This window comes from Geotrypetes seraphini, chromosome 5, assembly GCF_902459505.1.
Source record: "Geotrypetes seraphini chromosome 5, aGeoSer1.1, whole genome shotgun sequence".
Classification (NCBI taxonomy): domain Eukaryota; kingdom Metazoa; phylum Chordata; class Amphibia; order Gymnophiona; family Dermophiidae; genus Geotrypetes; species Geotrypetes seraphini.
In genome coordinates, this window is record NC_047088.1 from 173,266,841 (window position 1) to 173,284,582 (window position 17,742).

Here is a 17,742-nt window from a genome sequence, read left to right on the forward strand (position 1 = left end):
ACTTGGCATTGCAAATCATGCAATTAGGACGCTGACTCCCATCACGTTCCGTTATACATGTGAATCCATATTGTACATATTCGTCCGACCACTTTCATATTTTGCTTGACATAGTTAGTAAGGGATTAAAATATTAAGATAGGTATCACATGACGTACCATCACAACAGTTACAATTCGACTACTGTGTGCATTAAATCCCCTGCAGCACATATAGGCCAAGCGATGTTGCGTGATCACCTGCAGCCAATTATGGACAAGCGGGGCATATCATCACGAATCATAAGCGCTTCGGTCACGTTCAATCATCTATCAGTTAAATCACAAATTTTGATCAGCAATTGATTGATGTATATAAGGCGTTAGTTACAGATTGTTAGATCAAGAAACCGAGTACACGATCAGTCTTGATCAAAATCACTGAATAACTGATAGATGATTGAACGTGACCGAAGCGCTATATGAGTCGGAGGTATGTTTTGACCTCCGCCGAACCCGCGAGACTGACTCACCGAACCCCTGGGGTTCGGTTGAACCCAGGTTAAGAACCACTGCTCTAGAATGTCTCATCTATTGCACTGGAATATGCATTAGCAAAATTTCAGATGACACCACCAAGTATTCTAAAACATTAATATTTTCCTGCCCTTCAAGTATCCAGCCTCCAACCTGACAGTTCTTGGTGGATGGGCCAAAACAAGGTATGCAGTATTTATTATTTCTTTTTATTTTACAGGTATTGAATAGGTATAATATAGTACTGAACAATAATGAAATAAAAGTGAAACAATGTAACTGATATAAAAACTTTATACGAATGTTAATTCGTGATACCTGTAAAATCCTATATAATAAAACCCTAGCCGCACATGCGCACTCTTACCTGCATGTTCCGTGATCTCTGATCTGTGATCAGTAGGTCTGTGGCGGCAGGAGTGCGCATGCGCGACTCCCCAGCCTTACTTCTTCCCAGCACCTACTCACCGGCAGGACTGGCTGCCAGCGCTGGACTCCCTGCTCTCCACAAAGAGGAGGAGAAAAGCTACGGTGTTGGCTCCTCTCACGAGCCGCACCAGCATCGGAGAAGGCTTCCGATGCTGGCAGGGTTTGAGAGGAGCCACAGCGACACCTTGCGGGGCGGGAAGGGAAGTGCCGACAAAAACACTCCAGCCGTTTTGCCAGCTCCCCACTCACTCACTAAGTAAGTTCTTCACGGTCTGACCTTCCCATCCCTTCCCAACATCTGACCGGCTCACGTAGTCCCTTGTCGCCCCCCCCCTTCCCTTCCCGCCGTCTCGACTCCAAACCTGCCGACTCCAGCAGTATCTTCAGCACTCTACACACGCTGCTTCGGGGCCTTCTACTGCCCTGATTTGCTCTGCTGCTTCTCTGATGATATCATTAGGGACGTGACAGAGTAAATCAGGGCAGTAGAAGGCCCTGAAGCAGCGTGTGTAGAGTGCTGCAGACGCTGCTGGAGTCGGCAGGTTTGACGGGACCGTGGGAAGGGAAGGGGGGGGGCGGCAAGGGATTAAGGGAGCTGGCCAGACCGCGGGAGGTCAAACGCTGCTGCTGCACAGGGAAGTGGTATGGGTAGAGGGAATGCTGCTGCTGTGGCTGCTGCACAGGGAAGTGGGGGGGATCGAAATGCTGCTGTACAGGGAAGTAGGGTGGGAGGAAATGCTGCTGCACAGGGAAATGGAGGGAGGGCATGCTGCTGTGGCTGCTGCACAGGGAAGTGGGGGGGAGAGAAATGCTGCTGCATAGGAGGCAGGGAAAGAGACAGATAGATAGAAAGAAAGACAGACAGCGGGAGGAAGGGAGACAGAAAGAAAAGATGAAAGACACGGGCAGGGAGAGACACAGAAAGACAGACAGACAAAGGGGGCCAGGGAGAGAGACAGACAGAAAGAAAGACAGCGGGAGGGAGAGAGAGACAGAAATAAAGAAAGACAGACAGACATATATTCTAGCAACCGTTCATGTAACGGGCAAAAATACTATAAAAATAATAAATACCGTATACCTACTTTTGGCTCACACTGTATGTGAGATTTCAATTTAGGAATGAGATGTCTTGGTCAACTTTTTGCACCCCCCAAGGTCCTGCAGGTCATTTTATTGGCCACCCTATACAGACACCTGTTGGGTTCCAAAAGAGCATATTATTGCTACCCTTGATGCACCCACAACTTCATCAGGCAGGCAGTAAACTCTGTCAACCATCAATGGGACGCTGAGAAACATTTACGAGTCCCAAGGTCTCTCACTCTTCACCAGGTCCTCTCCAACTCTCACTGGCCCTCCAGGCAGCTCCCGGTACCATTACTGGTCTCTCTGCTGGTTGCTACCAGCCCTGCTGGTCCCCATCAGTCTAGGACTTTGAACTCTTCTACCAACTTGTGGGGCCACCCTTGGTCCTATGATTCCCTGGCCTTTTGAGTCCTTGACACTCTTCACCAGTCCTTCTGCTGATTGTCAAGTTTGAGCCCCCCCTGGATTCCAAGCTCTACTAGGCCCTCTGGTTACTCTTTCTTCCAGCCTCACACCCAGATGCTCACTTTCCTAGTCATTCATATTCTCTGCCAGGCGCTCTCCTAGTTATCATGTTCAGGCACCAAAGGCCACACTCACTTCTTGACTCTGAGGGAGCTTCTGCCCCTGATGTCAAGTGTTGCAGTGCATGGGGAGTGTCAAGTGTTGCAGATGCCTCTCAAGGCAAAGGAGTAGGGGATTGCTTCACAGGTGAAATGTGGGCCTCAAGCTGAATGCTACAGCTGGGGCAAGCACCCTTGATGCCCGAACACTTTTAAACTGAAGCAAACCTGCCAGCTCCTCTCTCAGCATGGCCCACAACTGGTCAAGAACAGGCATCGGTAAGGCTAGGGTAAGTACTGGTGCCGAATTAGAAGCAGGGCCCCAGCTGTGTGGGGGGAGAGGTGATATCACCATAAGAACAGAGGAAATGCAGTTCTCTCAATGCCGATACTGTCAACGTCCCGGAGCTCCCAGCACCTTATGTTGAAAGGATCTGATATCAAGGCTTTTTGGCTTTGCCTGATGCTGGAAATCAGGAGTCCCTCTGTGCTGATGAGGATAACACTATATATCCTTAGTATTGAGTCCAATGCAGATCAGTCCAGGGCCTGATGGAGGGAGAGACTTCCTTGATGCCAGACACAGCCATGGCAGCCATCGGGAGTTGGTACTTTGATGCCGATGGACCAGACTTTGAGAAGCCAAAAAAGTTTCTTCAGACAGGTCTGACGTACTTTGTGTTTTTTTTCTGCATTTGTAAACAAAGAACACACTTAGTTGGATCATGGCCAAACCCCAGACACCCTACACACCAATTGTGTGTGTCAGTGCTGGAAATCACCCATTGCACTGAGTGTTCCACTTGAAGCTACTGGGGGTCTTCTGGGGCATGGCAAAAAGAATAGCAGCTAAACCAAAAGGCTCAATGATGAAGTCAAAAAGGGGCTTACTTCAAACTGAGTCTGGCCAATGAGGGCCTCAGAAACTGCAAGAAAACAAATCAAAAAACTAAATGTGTTAAAAAAAAAAAAAGGCTAAAAAGTGTATAACTACCTATAAGGAAAAATAAAAATGACCTGCACAGGAAGGCACAAACTTTCCAAAAAGAAGCACTGAAGAGGAGATCTACTAGATACAACCTCTCTGCTCCATGGAAAAACTAAACTGCACTATGGACTGCTGCCAAAAGCTTCTTAAAAATGTGAAATACTGGGCAGCATCCGCACCAGGATACTTCGGGATGATGTCACAAAAGTAAGGATACATCTGTCCTGCTTAGCCTTCCAGAATGAATGTTATTACTGAAAAATTAAATATAGAACTCTCCATTTTATCACTTGGTTCTTATACTTTCAAGTGTTAGCAGATGGGGTTTCATGTTTTTAATCATTCACACATCTACTGTATGAAAACATCTCATGATATACAATTTATTTTGTGCATAGCTGCTTAAGAGTACTATTTCTGTATTTGTGGCTAACTAGGATCACTTATGAATAGGAGGTTGTTGGTCAACTGATACTTGGAAGGAATGTTTGTTAGATTCAATGTACAAGAGCAAAGAAACTGAAGACAGAACAGTAAGGGCTGTCAAACCACCAGCTGCCTCTTCACACTTTGAGTGTGTGTTAAATTCTTCCCAGACCTTTTGCAAGGTGCACAAATGTTGCAGGTATCAATGTTCAGACATCGGCTAAATAGCAAAAGCCTCATGTTTGCTATACAGAATAGGTAACTTTATCTTAAATGTATATAGGCTCACTTTTTTTTCCAGTTTACCCTGAGATGTTAGTGGTGATTGACAGCAGCAGACGGTTTCTGTCATCTCGCTTCTCAAGAACTGAATGGCCGCAGACTGGAGGAGAAAGGGGGAGTTCCCCCTTATATGCTCTGCAGTAACGAGAAAAAAAAAAAAGCAGCTTATTATCATAAGGTAGTCTAAAAGGACGTAACCTTTTCAGATAAAAGGCGGTACTTTTTTCACCCCTTACAAGCTGCTTTGGTAAAAGCGACCCCCCCTGCAGAGCTCCTGGGCAGCCCCCGCCCCCTCCCTTGCCCACTTTCTTCCTGACTTGAGGTTTCTTTACGTTTCCTCCGGGGTTAGACTCGGCAATTCTGCGGCCAAGCGACGCGCCTCAGCATTACCAGACCCCTTACTCTGAATACCCCCCTCCCCCTCCCCAAATTATTTGAAGTATTGTAGAATTTGAGAAAAATGGAAAGTGAATCGTCGGTGAGTATAGTTTTTACTTGTATGTGTGTGTGAAGAAGGGGGGGGGGATATGTGGGCCGACAGCCACACTGTTTGAACTGTCAACCCCTCTGTCATGTGAGAACATAACTCCAAGAAAGATTAAAGAACTAAAAAAAAACCAAAACAACAAACCCCGTATAATTAAAATCTCCAAGCTTAAAAGTGAATATAGGTTCGAAAGGAGTGCCAATAGTTTGTCAGAATTTAAATGTGTGCGCCCAGCATCAGTTGGGATGTTTAAAACCGGTTACCTGTTTTTGAAGTTGGTGGTCACTCGTATACATCTTCCCTGCGATCTGTACTGCCAGAGGGGTTTTTAGAATTATGTACGTGTTGGCGTTTCTTCAATACCTGAAGAGAAAACGTATGTTTTTATTCTCTGGTAAAAGCGGACGTTGTAAATGGTAATCAGGTTGGCGTCACGAGGCCCATGCGAAGAATACCTGGTTTACCAGATACTGTTCCTATATATTACGGCCCGCTCCTGTCCTTTCTATCGCTATTTAATCCTCACATAATTATCATCGTGGGAAATTAGTTTTTCCTACACATCTTTATCTTTCTCTCTCTCTTTTTTTTTTTTTTTTCACGAGAAGTTCGGGACTCGAGGACAGTAGATAGCAGTACTATAAACAAATAACAGAACTTTGTATGATTTCAATTTTGCTGCTAAAGCCGTCGCCGCGAAAATCGATAAAAAGAGAGGTGTTCCCCCCTCCCCCAATTTTTGTGGCGAGAACACCCTCCTTGTAAACATATCACTCCAGAAGCCGCCGCATGCTTTTCCCGCCTATAGCTTCTAAAGGTAAAAGCAAAAATGGCCGTTGACGGAGCGTCTTATGTACCCCAGCAGCGACAACGAATGCATAATTTTGGATATACTTTTGTGAAGAGAGTAGTTGATCGTCAACTAAAGTAGAATTAACATAAAACAGGTTTTCAGAATGTTTTTAGTGGTGTTCTGGCTAAACGTGCTGAAGCTTTTTTTTTTTTTTGTTATAAACTGAAAACCAGCGAATTTCTTTTTGCACTGCTGCAGCTCCAGATCGCCTCAAGAGCCTTAGGATAGCTGAAGGGATTTTAATATAACTTTATTACAATTGTATAGCTGGGACTGAGAGCACTGCACAGTGCAGATGTGGATACTGCTTTCTGTTTTCTCTTCTGGTTGGCGGCGTCTGCTGACTGGCTAGGCCTCACTGCAAAGTGTGTTGGGAATGGCGCATCTGGGTGCCCCTGATATAGCTTACTTGCTTGTCAAATATTTTTTATTGCCGTTCCTAAGCTGCTGAAGGTATGTACAAAAGAAAAATGCAATAAACATGCAAACGCATAGAAAATATTTGGATTTAGTTTAGACTTTCATTAGTACAGTAGTTCAAGGTGAGTTACATTATTCAGGTAATACATAACGTGACCATTTATTTTTTTCATCAAAACGGGACATCTACTGATTTTCAGTCCTGCCCCCAATCCCGCCCCCAATTTCGTCCATTCATTTTTCATGTATACACAAAATCTTATTAATTCATAGTGGTAACCATAAAATTTAAACCCCCCCCCCCCCCAAAGCACACTGTATACAGAGAAAATGTTAATTATCATTTATATTTGGGGTTTTTTCAAAGAGGTCAAGACAGATGACTTTAAAATATGCAATATCACCCTAGTAACAACTATAGAAAAATAGACAAATACAGCAGACCCTCAATATTTGCAGGGGTTAGCGGCAGAGCCAGCCCGCGAATAGGGAAAAATCATGAATAATTTTTTGGGCTGGCTCTGACCCACTCTGCCTCCCTCCTGCATCCCCGACTTTACCTGGTGGTCTAGCAGTGACGTGGGGCAGGAGCGATTTTCCTACGCTCCTGCCCTGTGCCGAGCTGTCATCAAGAAAGAAAGAAAGGAGGGGGCAGGGAGAGAGGAAGAAAAAGTTGGGAGAGGGAATGAGGTCTGGAGGAGAGGAAGCATACAGGAGGCTGAAAGAAGAGAAGAAATATTGAATGCCTAGTCAGAAGAATAAAGTGCAACCAGAGACTCATGAAATCACCAGACAACAAAGATAGGAAAAATGATTTTATTTTCAATTTAGTGATCAAAATGTGTCCATTTTGAGAATTTATATCTGCTGTATATATTTTGCACTATGGCCCCCTTTTACTAAACCGCAATAGCAGTTTTTAGTGCAAGGAGCCTATGAGCATCGAGAGCAGCGCAGGGCATTCAGTGCAGCTCTCTGTGCTAAAAACCACTATTGTGATTTAGTAAAAAGGGAGGGGGTATATTTGTTTATTTTTGTATAGTTGTTACTGAGGTGATATTGCATAAAGTCATCTGCCCTGACCTCTTTTGAAAACCCCTGGAATATAAATGATAATTAACATTTTCTCTGCGTACAGTGTGCTTTGTGGGTTTAAATTTTATTGTTGGTAGATCATTTTGACTTGGTTATTTTAAAAGTAGCTCGCAAGCCCAAAAAGTGTGGGCACCCCTGCATTAGGTATACACTAGGTATCCCTCCCGTTTACAATCTTACTTTATTCCAGAGGTAATGGAGGATTATAGACGGCTTTTGTCAGGAGGGTACCAGTCCACAAGGCTCTCCACACCAATGCTACCTTTTCATACATTCTATGGCTGATTTAGAATGGGTCCCTCAGCACATTAAATTAGAGATTTTATATGAGGTTGGCCCACAGGGTGTTTAAAGTGATGTAAGTGGGTAACGTCTGCCGGGCACTTTCGTGCTACTGGTGGTATTAAATCTGGGTGAACTCACGTAAAAAAGTATTTTCTGAGTGAGTTCCCACCTACTGATTAACACCCTGTAACAGTTAAGTTAGGCTTGTTATAATGAGCTTAGCAGGCCCTTAACCCTTGTGGTGCTTGAAGAATAAGAGAGCAGGTCTTTACTTAGAGTTCCCTCAGAAATTATCCAGACCGGCCAAGTCTCCTATATTCAATGGAAGACAACAGCTTTCATGGGTCATCTGCACTCCTACTCTGCAGCAAGAAATACAAGCTTGTCCAACCTATGGCCCTGGGGTCAGAACCCGACCTTCCATGTGCTTTTTTTCTGACCCAGGGAAGCTTGATAATTCATGTAATGCTTATAGCAAGATTCCTGCTTTACCACTATGACTCAGATCTCTCTGTATGCTTGAGCAGAGCAGTGCTGGAAGTTTGGATTGGTCTTGTGGTTTCATATCTCATGAGACTTGAAACTATGAAACAATTGTTAACTTTTGGCACCATGCAGATCAGACTTGTAGAGAGGAAGCGGGAAGTCCATTATTTGTTCTGCAGCTGAAGCCAGGTGAGGGGAAAGAGACTGGATAAAGCTGGGGGTTTGGGGAGGCATGTGAGAGAGAGAGCAAGCAGACTGGATGAAGGCTATGGGTAGATGAGAGAGAAAGACTGGCTGGGAAGAGACTGCACAGTGTTGTATTTTGCCACTATTTGAGGAAGCAGATGGCAAAATACAATGGTGGGTGTTTTGGCCTTCCAAATCTTACAAAATATAAAATGTGGCCTCTAATAGAAAAAGGTTAGACAAGCCTATGTTAATAATACATCATCTCCTGCTACTATGTGACCAGTCTTGCAATAAGAGCTGCAAAATCTCACAGCTGTTATTGTGAGGCAGGTCTTGCATTTTCTTGCTGATCGTGGATGCATAGCCATGGAGTTTTCGAGAGACATATTTTGTCCATATTTTGTTATATAGTACTGTACTGTAAGACGATTGTTTCTGGAGTTCTTGAGCACCATCTGTCGGATCATCATCTGTACCCCTGAGGCAGGCTTTCAATTTTTTTCCTGTAATTCTTTATTTAGAACATGTTCAAATACAACAAGAAAATATCCACACTCAGGGCACTCATCAAGAGCACCCTCGCTACCTCAACAGTACCAGCAACTAAGGAACAGTGTAAACATTTTCCAAAACACCCCAGTAAACTCACCCCACATGACCCCCTAAACCTCCCCCCACATCCCTCTCCTCCTCCCCCCCCCCGAAGAGATAGCTAAGACACCCAAGCTGAAACACAGACCATGTCAGGTCTGCAAGGGTCTCTGCAAGATAGATTGGTTATAATATACTGTTTCTTTGACAATGTGAAATGTTTGGTATTTTAACAGCTAATTGTATTTAATAAACTTTGCTTTATCTCAGGTTGATGTGTACAATTCCTTCCCCACTTTCTTTCTGTAGTGGGTTTTTTTTTTGCCTTGCTTTGGATTGCAGGTCTTGCAACACCAAGAGATGACATTTTATGAAGCCATCTGCTGCCCAAGGAATAGGCAGCTTGGTGCCATCTGAGGACTATCAGGAGTGGAGCTGAGAGAGTGGGAGGGTGTTGGGGTCTGGTGGAAATCTCCCTTTCTTTTTTTTTTTTTTTGTTTGAAATATTTTTATTGAACAGAAAAATTATTGAATGGACAGTACATGTACTCAATCAAGACACTGATAACAACAATTGGGGACACAAAACAAATGAAAACCCCTTGCATACTAAGGAGAGGGGGGGGGCAAAGCCCACACTGTCCCCCTCAAATACCAGTCCTCAGAGAAAACAATAACAGCAGACCAAGATCATGGTGCAAAGAAGAAACAGACCGTTCAATAAGTTCCACTTTTTAGCATAGGAAAGGAATAGTTCCCCAAGTGATCCATCCATACAACCAGCCATACACACACACTCCCCCACTCAAACCACCCCCTAGAACCCCCCTCCACCTCCCCCAACCGAGAGTGAAAAAGAAGAGTGTCATAAAGAGCTAATCTCCAACAGTGCTGCCTCCCAAAGAGACCTGTATAATCGTTGAGAGGGAGACCCCCCCCCCCCAATCTCTACAAAGTTCCCAGCAAGCCACTTCCGCAAGGGACCAAGTGCTTCCACCCCTGCACCTCAGGAGCAAGCTCATCCATTCACATCCAGAGCACTCCCCGTTTAGCCACCAACAAGGCAGTGTAGAGGAAGCGCCAATGTTCTGTCCCCAAACCCTGATCCAGCACCTCCACCTCACATCCCAAAGCCAGGAGCATATAAGTGCACTGGAAGGGCTTTCCCACTATCCGGGCCAGGAAATCCAACACCCCATTCCAGTAAGTACTCAGTGACGGACACTCAAACATCATGTGCAGTAGGGTCCCTTTCATTCGTTTGTACTTAACACACTCATCCGAGTCCCAGAGATCCGCACGCACACCCTTGTCCCTAGTAAAATATGTACGGTATAGCAATTTAAATTGTATTTCCTGCAATTGGGCATTCCATGGCCCGCTGAGAAATATGAGAGAAGCAGGCCCTCAGCTCCTCAGTCCACCTGGAGGCCAGAGTGCTCAACCGCAAATCCGCTCTTTCCTCCCTAGCCAAGCTGTACCATTTAGACAATAAGTTCAGGAAAGCAGGGAGAACATAAGAAGTTGCCTCCGCTGAGGCAGACCCTAGGTCCATCCTGCTCAGCGGTCCGCTCCCGCGGCGGCCCATCAGGCCCATTTCCTGAGCAATGGTCTATACCTATCTATACCCCTCAATCCCTTTTTCTTCTAGGAATCTATCCAAACCTTCTTTGAAACCATTTAATGTTTTCTTGTCTACAACAGCCTCTGGAAGCGCGTTCCACGTATCCACCACCCTCTGAGTGAAAAAGAACTTCCTAGCGTTTGTTCTAAACCTGTCCCCTTTCAATTTCTCCGAGTGCCCCCTTGTACTTGTGGCGCCCCTTAATTTGAAAAATCTGTCCCTGTCTACTTTTTCTATGCCCTTCAGGATCTTGAAGGTTTCTATCATGTCTCCTCTAAGTCTTCGCTTCTCCAGGGAGAAAAGTCCCAACTGCTTCAATCTTTCGGTATATGGAAGTTTTTCCATTCCCTTTATCAGTCTAGTTGCTCTTCTTTGTACTCCCTCAAGTACCGCCATGTCTTTCTTGAGGTACGGCGACCAGTACTGGACGCAGTACTCCAGGTGCGGCCGCACCATTGCACGATATAGCGGCATGATGACTTCTTTCGTCCTGGTTGTAATACCCTTCTTAATGATACCCAACATTCTGTTTGCTTTCCTTGAGGCCGTGGCGCATTGTGCTGATGCCTTCAGTGTTGCATCTACCATCACTCCCAGGTCTCTCTCCAGGTTGCTGACCCCTAGTGATGTTCCCCCCATTTTGTATGTGAACATCGGGTTCTTTTTCCCCACGTGCATGACCTTGCATTTCCCCACGTTGAAGCTCATCTGCCATTTTTCGGCCCACTTTTCCAGCTGTGTTAGATCCTTTTGAAGATCTTCGCAGTCTTCCCTGGTTTGAGCCCTGCTGCATAGTTTGGTGTCATCTGCAAATTTAATGACCTCACACTTGATTCCCGCCTCTAGGTCGTTTATGTAGATATTGAACAGGAGCGGTCCCAGCACCGACCCCTGCGGAACTCCGCTCGTGACCCCTTTCCAGTCTGAGTAGTGGCCCTTTACGCCAACCCTCTGCTTCCTGTTTGCCAGCCAGACCTTGATCCATCGGTGGACCTCCCCTTGTACCCCGTGGTTCCATATCTTTTTAAGCAGTCTCTCGTGTGGCACCTTGTCGAAGGCTTTTTGGAAGTCAAGGTAAATGATGTCTATAGATTCCCCTTTATCCACCTGACTGCTCACCCCCTCAAAGAAGTACAATAAGTTAGTGAGGCATGACCTACCCTTGCAGAAGCCGTGTTGACTCGGTTTTAGCTGCCCATTTTTTTCGATGTGCTCACAGATGCTGTCTTTGATCAGTGCCTCCATCATCTTTCCCGGGACTGAGGTCAGGCTTACCGGCCTGTAGTTTCCCGGGTCTCCTCTTGCGCCCTTCTTGAAGATGGGTGTGACATTTGCTATTTTCCAATCCTCCGGGATCTCACCGGTTTTTAAGGATAGGTTGCATATCTGTCGAAATGGCTCCGCTATTTCGTTTTTTAGCTCCTTGAGTACCCTTGGGTGAATGCCGTCCGGACCTGGCGATTTGTCGCTCTTTAGTCTGTCAATCTGCTTAAGTACATCCTCTTGGCTTACTTCTAAATCGACCAGCTTATCATCTTGGTCTCTTATTACGATCTCCTCGGGTTCCGGAATGTTGGTTATATTTTCCATTGTGAAGACTGACGTGAAGAACTCATTTAACCTGTCAGCTATCTCTTTCTCTTCTTTTACTACTCCCTTTCTGTCACCATCGTCCAATGGGAAAGAAAGAGTTGATCTACCTGTAAAAAGATAGAGCCCGAGGGATTTCTTCTACAGTGTGCCTCAAAATAATGGCGGAGCTGGAGATAAGTAAAGAAAGGCATGGTAGGGAGGGACCAGAAACGCCGGAGGTCTGCATACAAGAGGAAAGCTACAACTCTGGAGGAGGACGTGGGAACATGACCCAAACAGAGACCGGTGCCAAAGCACGCCTCCATGCCGCGGGCTCCCCTAACTCCCAGGGGGAACTCAGGGTTACCACAGATGTACTGGAGGGCCCAGTTATTCAGCCCTCCCCCAATCCGCCGCCTCCACCAGAGCAGGGCCCGCCGTAGCGGGTCCAGTTACACCGAATTATAACCCACCCTGGGTCTCCTCCACTGAGGGAGATCTAAACACGCCATGGCACGATAAGGGGCCACCCACGAGTCAAAAAGACCCGGTGGGTCAAACTGAGAACTAAAGGTGGACAGCTCGTGGACCCAATGCATCAAGGCGGCCACGTTGTATAACCGGACTTCCCCGAGATCGGCTCTGGGTGAGGCGCCAGTACCCGATTCGCGCCCGGCATTGGTGCCAAATGAAGGAGCTGATAAAAGACTTATAGGCCCGTTCATCCACCCCCTTGAGCCAGATCAGAATCATCTGCAAGGGGTACAGGATCTTGGGGAGCAGGACCATTTTGACCAGCGCAACCTGCCCCGAGAGGGACAAGGGAAGGTCCCCTCAGCGAATACAGGTGTCGCGGAGTTGTGCAAGCATAGTCACGATATTTCGCTGATACACACGGGTCCAATCTGCACTGAGAAAGATTCCTAAATATTTAATCTCCCCCGCGGCCCAGCAAAAGGGGAAATTAGGTGAAGAACATGAAGCACAGGGCAAGGACACAGGCATTGCCTCAGATTTATTAAAATTAATGCAAAGGCCCAAAAAGGACCCATACAGGGCTATAAGACGGGTAATAGCAGGGAGAGACACCCGGGTATTGCCTACAAACAACAACATGTCATCCGCAAACATGGTAATCTTGTTCTCCCCCCCAATACGAATACCCGTAATGTCGGGAGAGGCCTGAATTTTAGCTGCCAAGGATTCAATCGAGAGAATAAACAACGGGGAATAGAGGCAGCCCTGTCACGTCCCCCTCCGCAACGGGAAAGAGTCCATACGACGCCAATTGATAAGCAGCTGAGCAGTCGGGGCGGTATACAGTTGAACCACCCAATCATGAAATGAGCCAGTAATGCCGAACCGCTGTAAGATCCAAAAAAGATAAGGCCACACAACCCTGTCAAAAACCTTCTTCGCATCCAGACTGGTCAACAAATCATCACCCGCTCGCCCCCTACCCTCACGCAGCGCCATCAGCACCTTAAGAATGTTAGCAGAGGAAAAGTGGCCAGGGACAAACCCCACCTGATTGGGGTGGATAAGAGACGGTACCACCTGCGCCAACCGTTGAGCTAAAATAGCCGTGAGTAGTTTCATGTCCTGATTAAGTAACGAAATAGGCCGATAAGAGCCCACCAACTCACGGTCCTTACCTGGTTTAGGGAGCACCACCACATAGGCATGGTTCTGCTCAGGGAGCAACCAGTCGGTGGCCTGCATATCTGCGTACATAGCACACAGAGCAGGCTGAACGTGGGGTCGGAGGATCTTGTAAAACTCAGGCCCCATACCGTCAGGTCCCGCAGCTTTAGCAAGTTTCAAATTACCGATAGCAGTGGAAACCTCCGTGCAGGAGATGGGGGCATTCAGCAAGTCCCTGTGAGTCTTAGCAAGCTGAGGAAGATCCAGGTCCCGAAAAAAGTGATCCCGAGCCGCAGTATCATAGGTGCCCAGGCCAAAAAGCTCAATGTAAAAACGTACAAATTGGGTCTGAATAGCTTTATCCTCTGTGTGCAGCATGGTGGGGCTCTCCCGAATATGGGACTCCTGTGCGGCTTGCCGAAAAGGCTGAACTAAGTTCACTAAGAGTTTCCCTGCCCGGTTTCCCCATTTGTACAGCTTAAACTTGTAGACATCAATGTGAGTGAGGGCTCTCTCAGTGAGGTTAGAGTCAATTCGCTTGTGCAGACTGGCGGGCCTCCTCCGAACTATGCTGCAAATGGTAAGATTTACTTTCCCTCAATTGTTTTGCTAACGATGTAAGCTCGGCGTCGCGCTGTTTGCATTTGCAGATGGTGTAGGCTATGATACTACCCCGAAGGTAAGCCTTCGCCACCTCCCAAAACACCGTATCCGATACGTCAGCCCCCTCGTTGGTCTGCTTATACGAGGTCCATTCCTCGATGAGGTAAGTATGAAAAGCTTTGTCCAGATACAAGGAGGGGTTGAAGCGCCAGATACGTTCCGGGGCCCCACTTTAATGTCATGAAGACAGCAGCATGATCACTAAAAGGAACATCCAGGATATGGGTGTGCACCACCCACCCAATGGAGCAGGAGGGGACCAAGAGATAGTCCAGACGAGAATGACTGTGGTGCACCCCAGAAAAGAAGTTAAAATCCATCTCGCCAGGGTGGTAAACCCGCCACACATCCTGGAGATCCAGTTCTCCCAGCAAAAAATTAATATCAGCCATAACCATTGAAGGAATGTACAACTAGAATCCAAAGACCCCATGCTGTCACAGCGTCTCCCAAGGGCCTCCCAGTTGGACCCCCAAGGACATGCTCAAGCATCCCAATCACTCAGAAGGAGACCCCCCATCCCAGTCACACCACTCAGCACATCCCCACATACATACCAGAAGTACAATCAGCAACCCCACCACCATCTCCCATCCCAGCCACCCCCCTAACCCCAGAACCAACCCCCACAGACCCCCCACCACCACCTAAAAAGAATCAAAAGAGCCCCAGCTCCCCCCCCCCGCAAAGAGAGTAACCTATTCCCCCCCCCCAACAATCTCCCATCCATGCAGACGGAGCCATCATATGGCAAGAACAAAGTCCGTGTGAACAGGCCGATAAATGCAATGTCCAAACAACCAAGAATCCCAGGGTCTCCCAATTCAACAGGAGAGGGGAGCCCCAGCCAGGCAATGAAAAACTGCAGTGTGAGAAATAAAATAAGACAACAAAACAGAGAGACAGTAAAAAAGGCCACAGGCACGTTGGAAGCAACCAAGTGAACAGGGCGCCCCCATGGAGGGCAGCAAACCCCCGAGCAGCAGGGAAAGCCGCAGAGGTCTTTAGCAAGCACAGGGTCCAAACTGCCCTTTCACAGAGGTCCAGGGTGGATGGTTTGGCGCACCAGCGGGAACAGCAGCCAGCAGGGCGAGCCACCAATCCCCCAGCTCAGCCACATGTATAGTCCAGGACGGCTAAGCCCAAGGGCCCCAGAGCCCGGCGAGCCAGAGATCTACTAGGGGGCCGGCGCCCTTGGAGCCAGGGTGTGGACATAGGCCTTCAGGTCTTCCAGGGTGTCATACAGCTTCGGGCCACCGGCCTCCATGATGCACACCCTAGCCGGGAACTGGACCAGAAACCGGAGGCCCTGATTGCGCAGCTTGGAGCAGTAGGGTGCCAAAGCACACCGCTTCGCAGCGACCTCTGCTGAATAATCATTGAACAAAAGGAGTTTATGTCCCTCATGCTTTCGATAAAGCGCCATCAGCTGAGCCTTGGCGAAGTTGAGGAGCCAGTCGATGACAGGGCGAGGTCAGCCATCTCTGTCTCTGTGTGGTCCCACGGCCTCCGGGAGCCACCGCTCTACCAGACCCCGCAACTCCTCCTCATGGAGGGTCTCTGCAAGCCCCACCAGCCTGATGTTATTACGGCAGCCTCAGTTTTCCTGATCCTCGAGATGGGCATGCAAGGTGGAGCAGCATACCTCCACTGCTCGGAGATGGGCCTCCATGATATTGGAATGGTCCTCCTGCATAGTGATTCGGGTCTCCGCCATCTGTAGGCGCTGACCCTGTCGCTCCTGGCTATCACGGATGTTATCGACCGTAGCCTGGAGCTTGGTAAGGCACTCGTCAATAGCTGCTGAATGTTCTTTGTTAGCTCCTGAACTGCATCTTACTGCAGTAAAACCTTCGGCAGGGAGGAAGGTGCAGACGCCATCTTGGGTACCCCGTGTGTTTTCTGAGCACTGGCAGGTCGCGGGGTCTTTATGGGCATAACTCACCCAAACCCGCACAGATCAGAGCGCCGGTGGTCTTGTTGCACTCCCAACGTGTTACGCTCCGTCCAGATGGAAGAAAGGAGTGGGGGCAGGCAATATAAAGGCGACTAAAGCAAAAAATAGACGCTAGGGGAGCGGAGATGTAGCAAGGAGCCGCCGCTTAGCTCTGCATCATCACGTGACCCCCGGAAATCTCCCTTTCAACAATCTGACCCCCTTCCCAGGCTATATTTCAGAGGTGGGGTGATCAAAGCTGCCATTTGAGTACTGGCACCTTTTTTGCTTGAAAAAAACATACTTGTTATGGATAAGTGATTTGCCCAAGATCACAAGGAGCAGCAACAAAATTTTAATTAGGCTGTCCTGGCTGTGAGCCTGGTTCTGAAATAACAAGGATAGATAGGATCCACTTGGGGGTAATTCTACAAAGTACATTCTAATCTTTATGTGCTATTTAGACATGCATTTATGCACACATGCTTGTACATGCCAGATATATAACTACATGCTATTCTGTTATATGCATATCTTACATAGCTTGTATTTTGCTAGTGGGTGTGCATATATGCAGACTCTTGGAGAAGCATGGACGGATTCACGTTTTCACATGTAACTTTTTATAAAATACTGTAAGTTACGCATGTATCACCTGCACTTAAATGCACAGGCTTACATAGTTCTATGGCTAGCGTAAATATTCACATCTAAGCACATACATACCTGGTTCTCACATATATACCTGGTTCTCAACTCAGTCCTTGAAACACACTGAGCTAGTTGCACTTTCAGGATATCTATAATGAATATGCATGAAATAAATTTGCATGCACCATCTCCAGTGTATGTAAATCTATCTTATTTGTATTTATTGTGGGTATCCTGAACATTTGACTGGCTAATTGTATCTTGAGGACTGAATTGAAACCCACTTTTATAAAGAAAAGTAGGCACCTGGAGGTGCCCTGTTGTCTAATAATAGTTTATGTGTTTACATTGCATATTAATGCTTCTGTTATGTCGCTTCTGAATTCTATACACCAGGTGTTCAATTTCAACTCGCAATCCAGGAGTTGCAGAAATTTAACACCTTTCTGAGCACATGCTCCACCCCCTTAGCCTGAGAGCTAGAGAACATATCCAGTAACAATTTCTGCAAGCAATCTGTGGAGAAGTCTTTTGCATTTGCTTTGCTTCTTTTCTTGTTTTTTCACTTAAAGTTCACTCTCTCAGTGGCTTCAGTGCCTCGAGACACCTTCCAGGAGGTCCCCTGTTGGAGGAAAGGATGTAGTCCAGCTGTGCCAGACTGCTGCTTCACAGAGAAACTGGTGGATCTTTGGAGCCAGCCTGCTGCGTGTCACCCTTCCTAAACTCGGGGCCCTTTCCCCTAGAAGTTTGCTTGCCCGGTGACCTTGTCATGAGTTTTAAGTGCAGGTTGTATGCATCTGGAGTGAAACCCACCTGGATTTCAAGGCTCAGGCTTCTATTCCTACCCCCAACCTTGTGGTGAGGATCCATGGAGGGTGGATGTCATGGTTAGTGTCTAGCCGACTGGCAGTCCAAAGATCTTCCTGCTCTCTGCTGCTGTTAAAACTGCTGACA

General features: G+C 47.1%; 2 protein-coding genes across 3 annotated transcripts in view; one reads left to right on the forward strand and one right to left on the reverse strand.

The window, feature by feature from the left end:
* PLCL1 (phospholipase C like 1 (inactive)) overlaps nt 1–5,572 on the reverse strand; it is a 654,229-nt gene extending 648,657 nt beyond the window's left edge. For both annotated transcript variants that reach the window (XM_033945219.1, XM_033945218.1), the window contains exons 1-2: nt 5,043–5,572; nt 4,300–4,427 (exon numbers count right to left, since the gene is read on the reverse strand). The gene's annotated coding sequence lies outside the window, so the exon portion shown is untranslated. The remainder of the gene's footprint in view (nt 1–4,299; nt 4,428–5,042) is intronic.
* The window catches only part of BOLL (boule homolog, RNA binding protein), a 566,072-nt gene continuing 552,996 nt past the window's right edge, over nt 4,667–17,742 (forward strand). Inside the window, exon 1 of the mRNA XM_033945221.1 lies at nt 4,667–4,770. Within this exon, the coding sequence (XP_033801112.1) occupies nt 4,753–4,770 (18 nt within the window). The 5' untranslated portion in view covers nt 4,667–4,752. The remainder of the gene's footprint in view (nt 4,771–17,742) is intronic.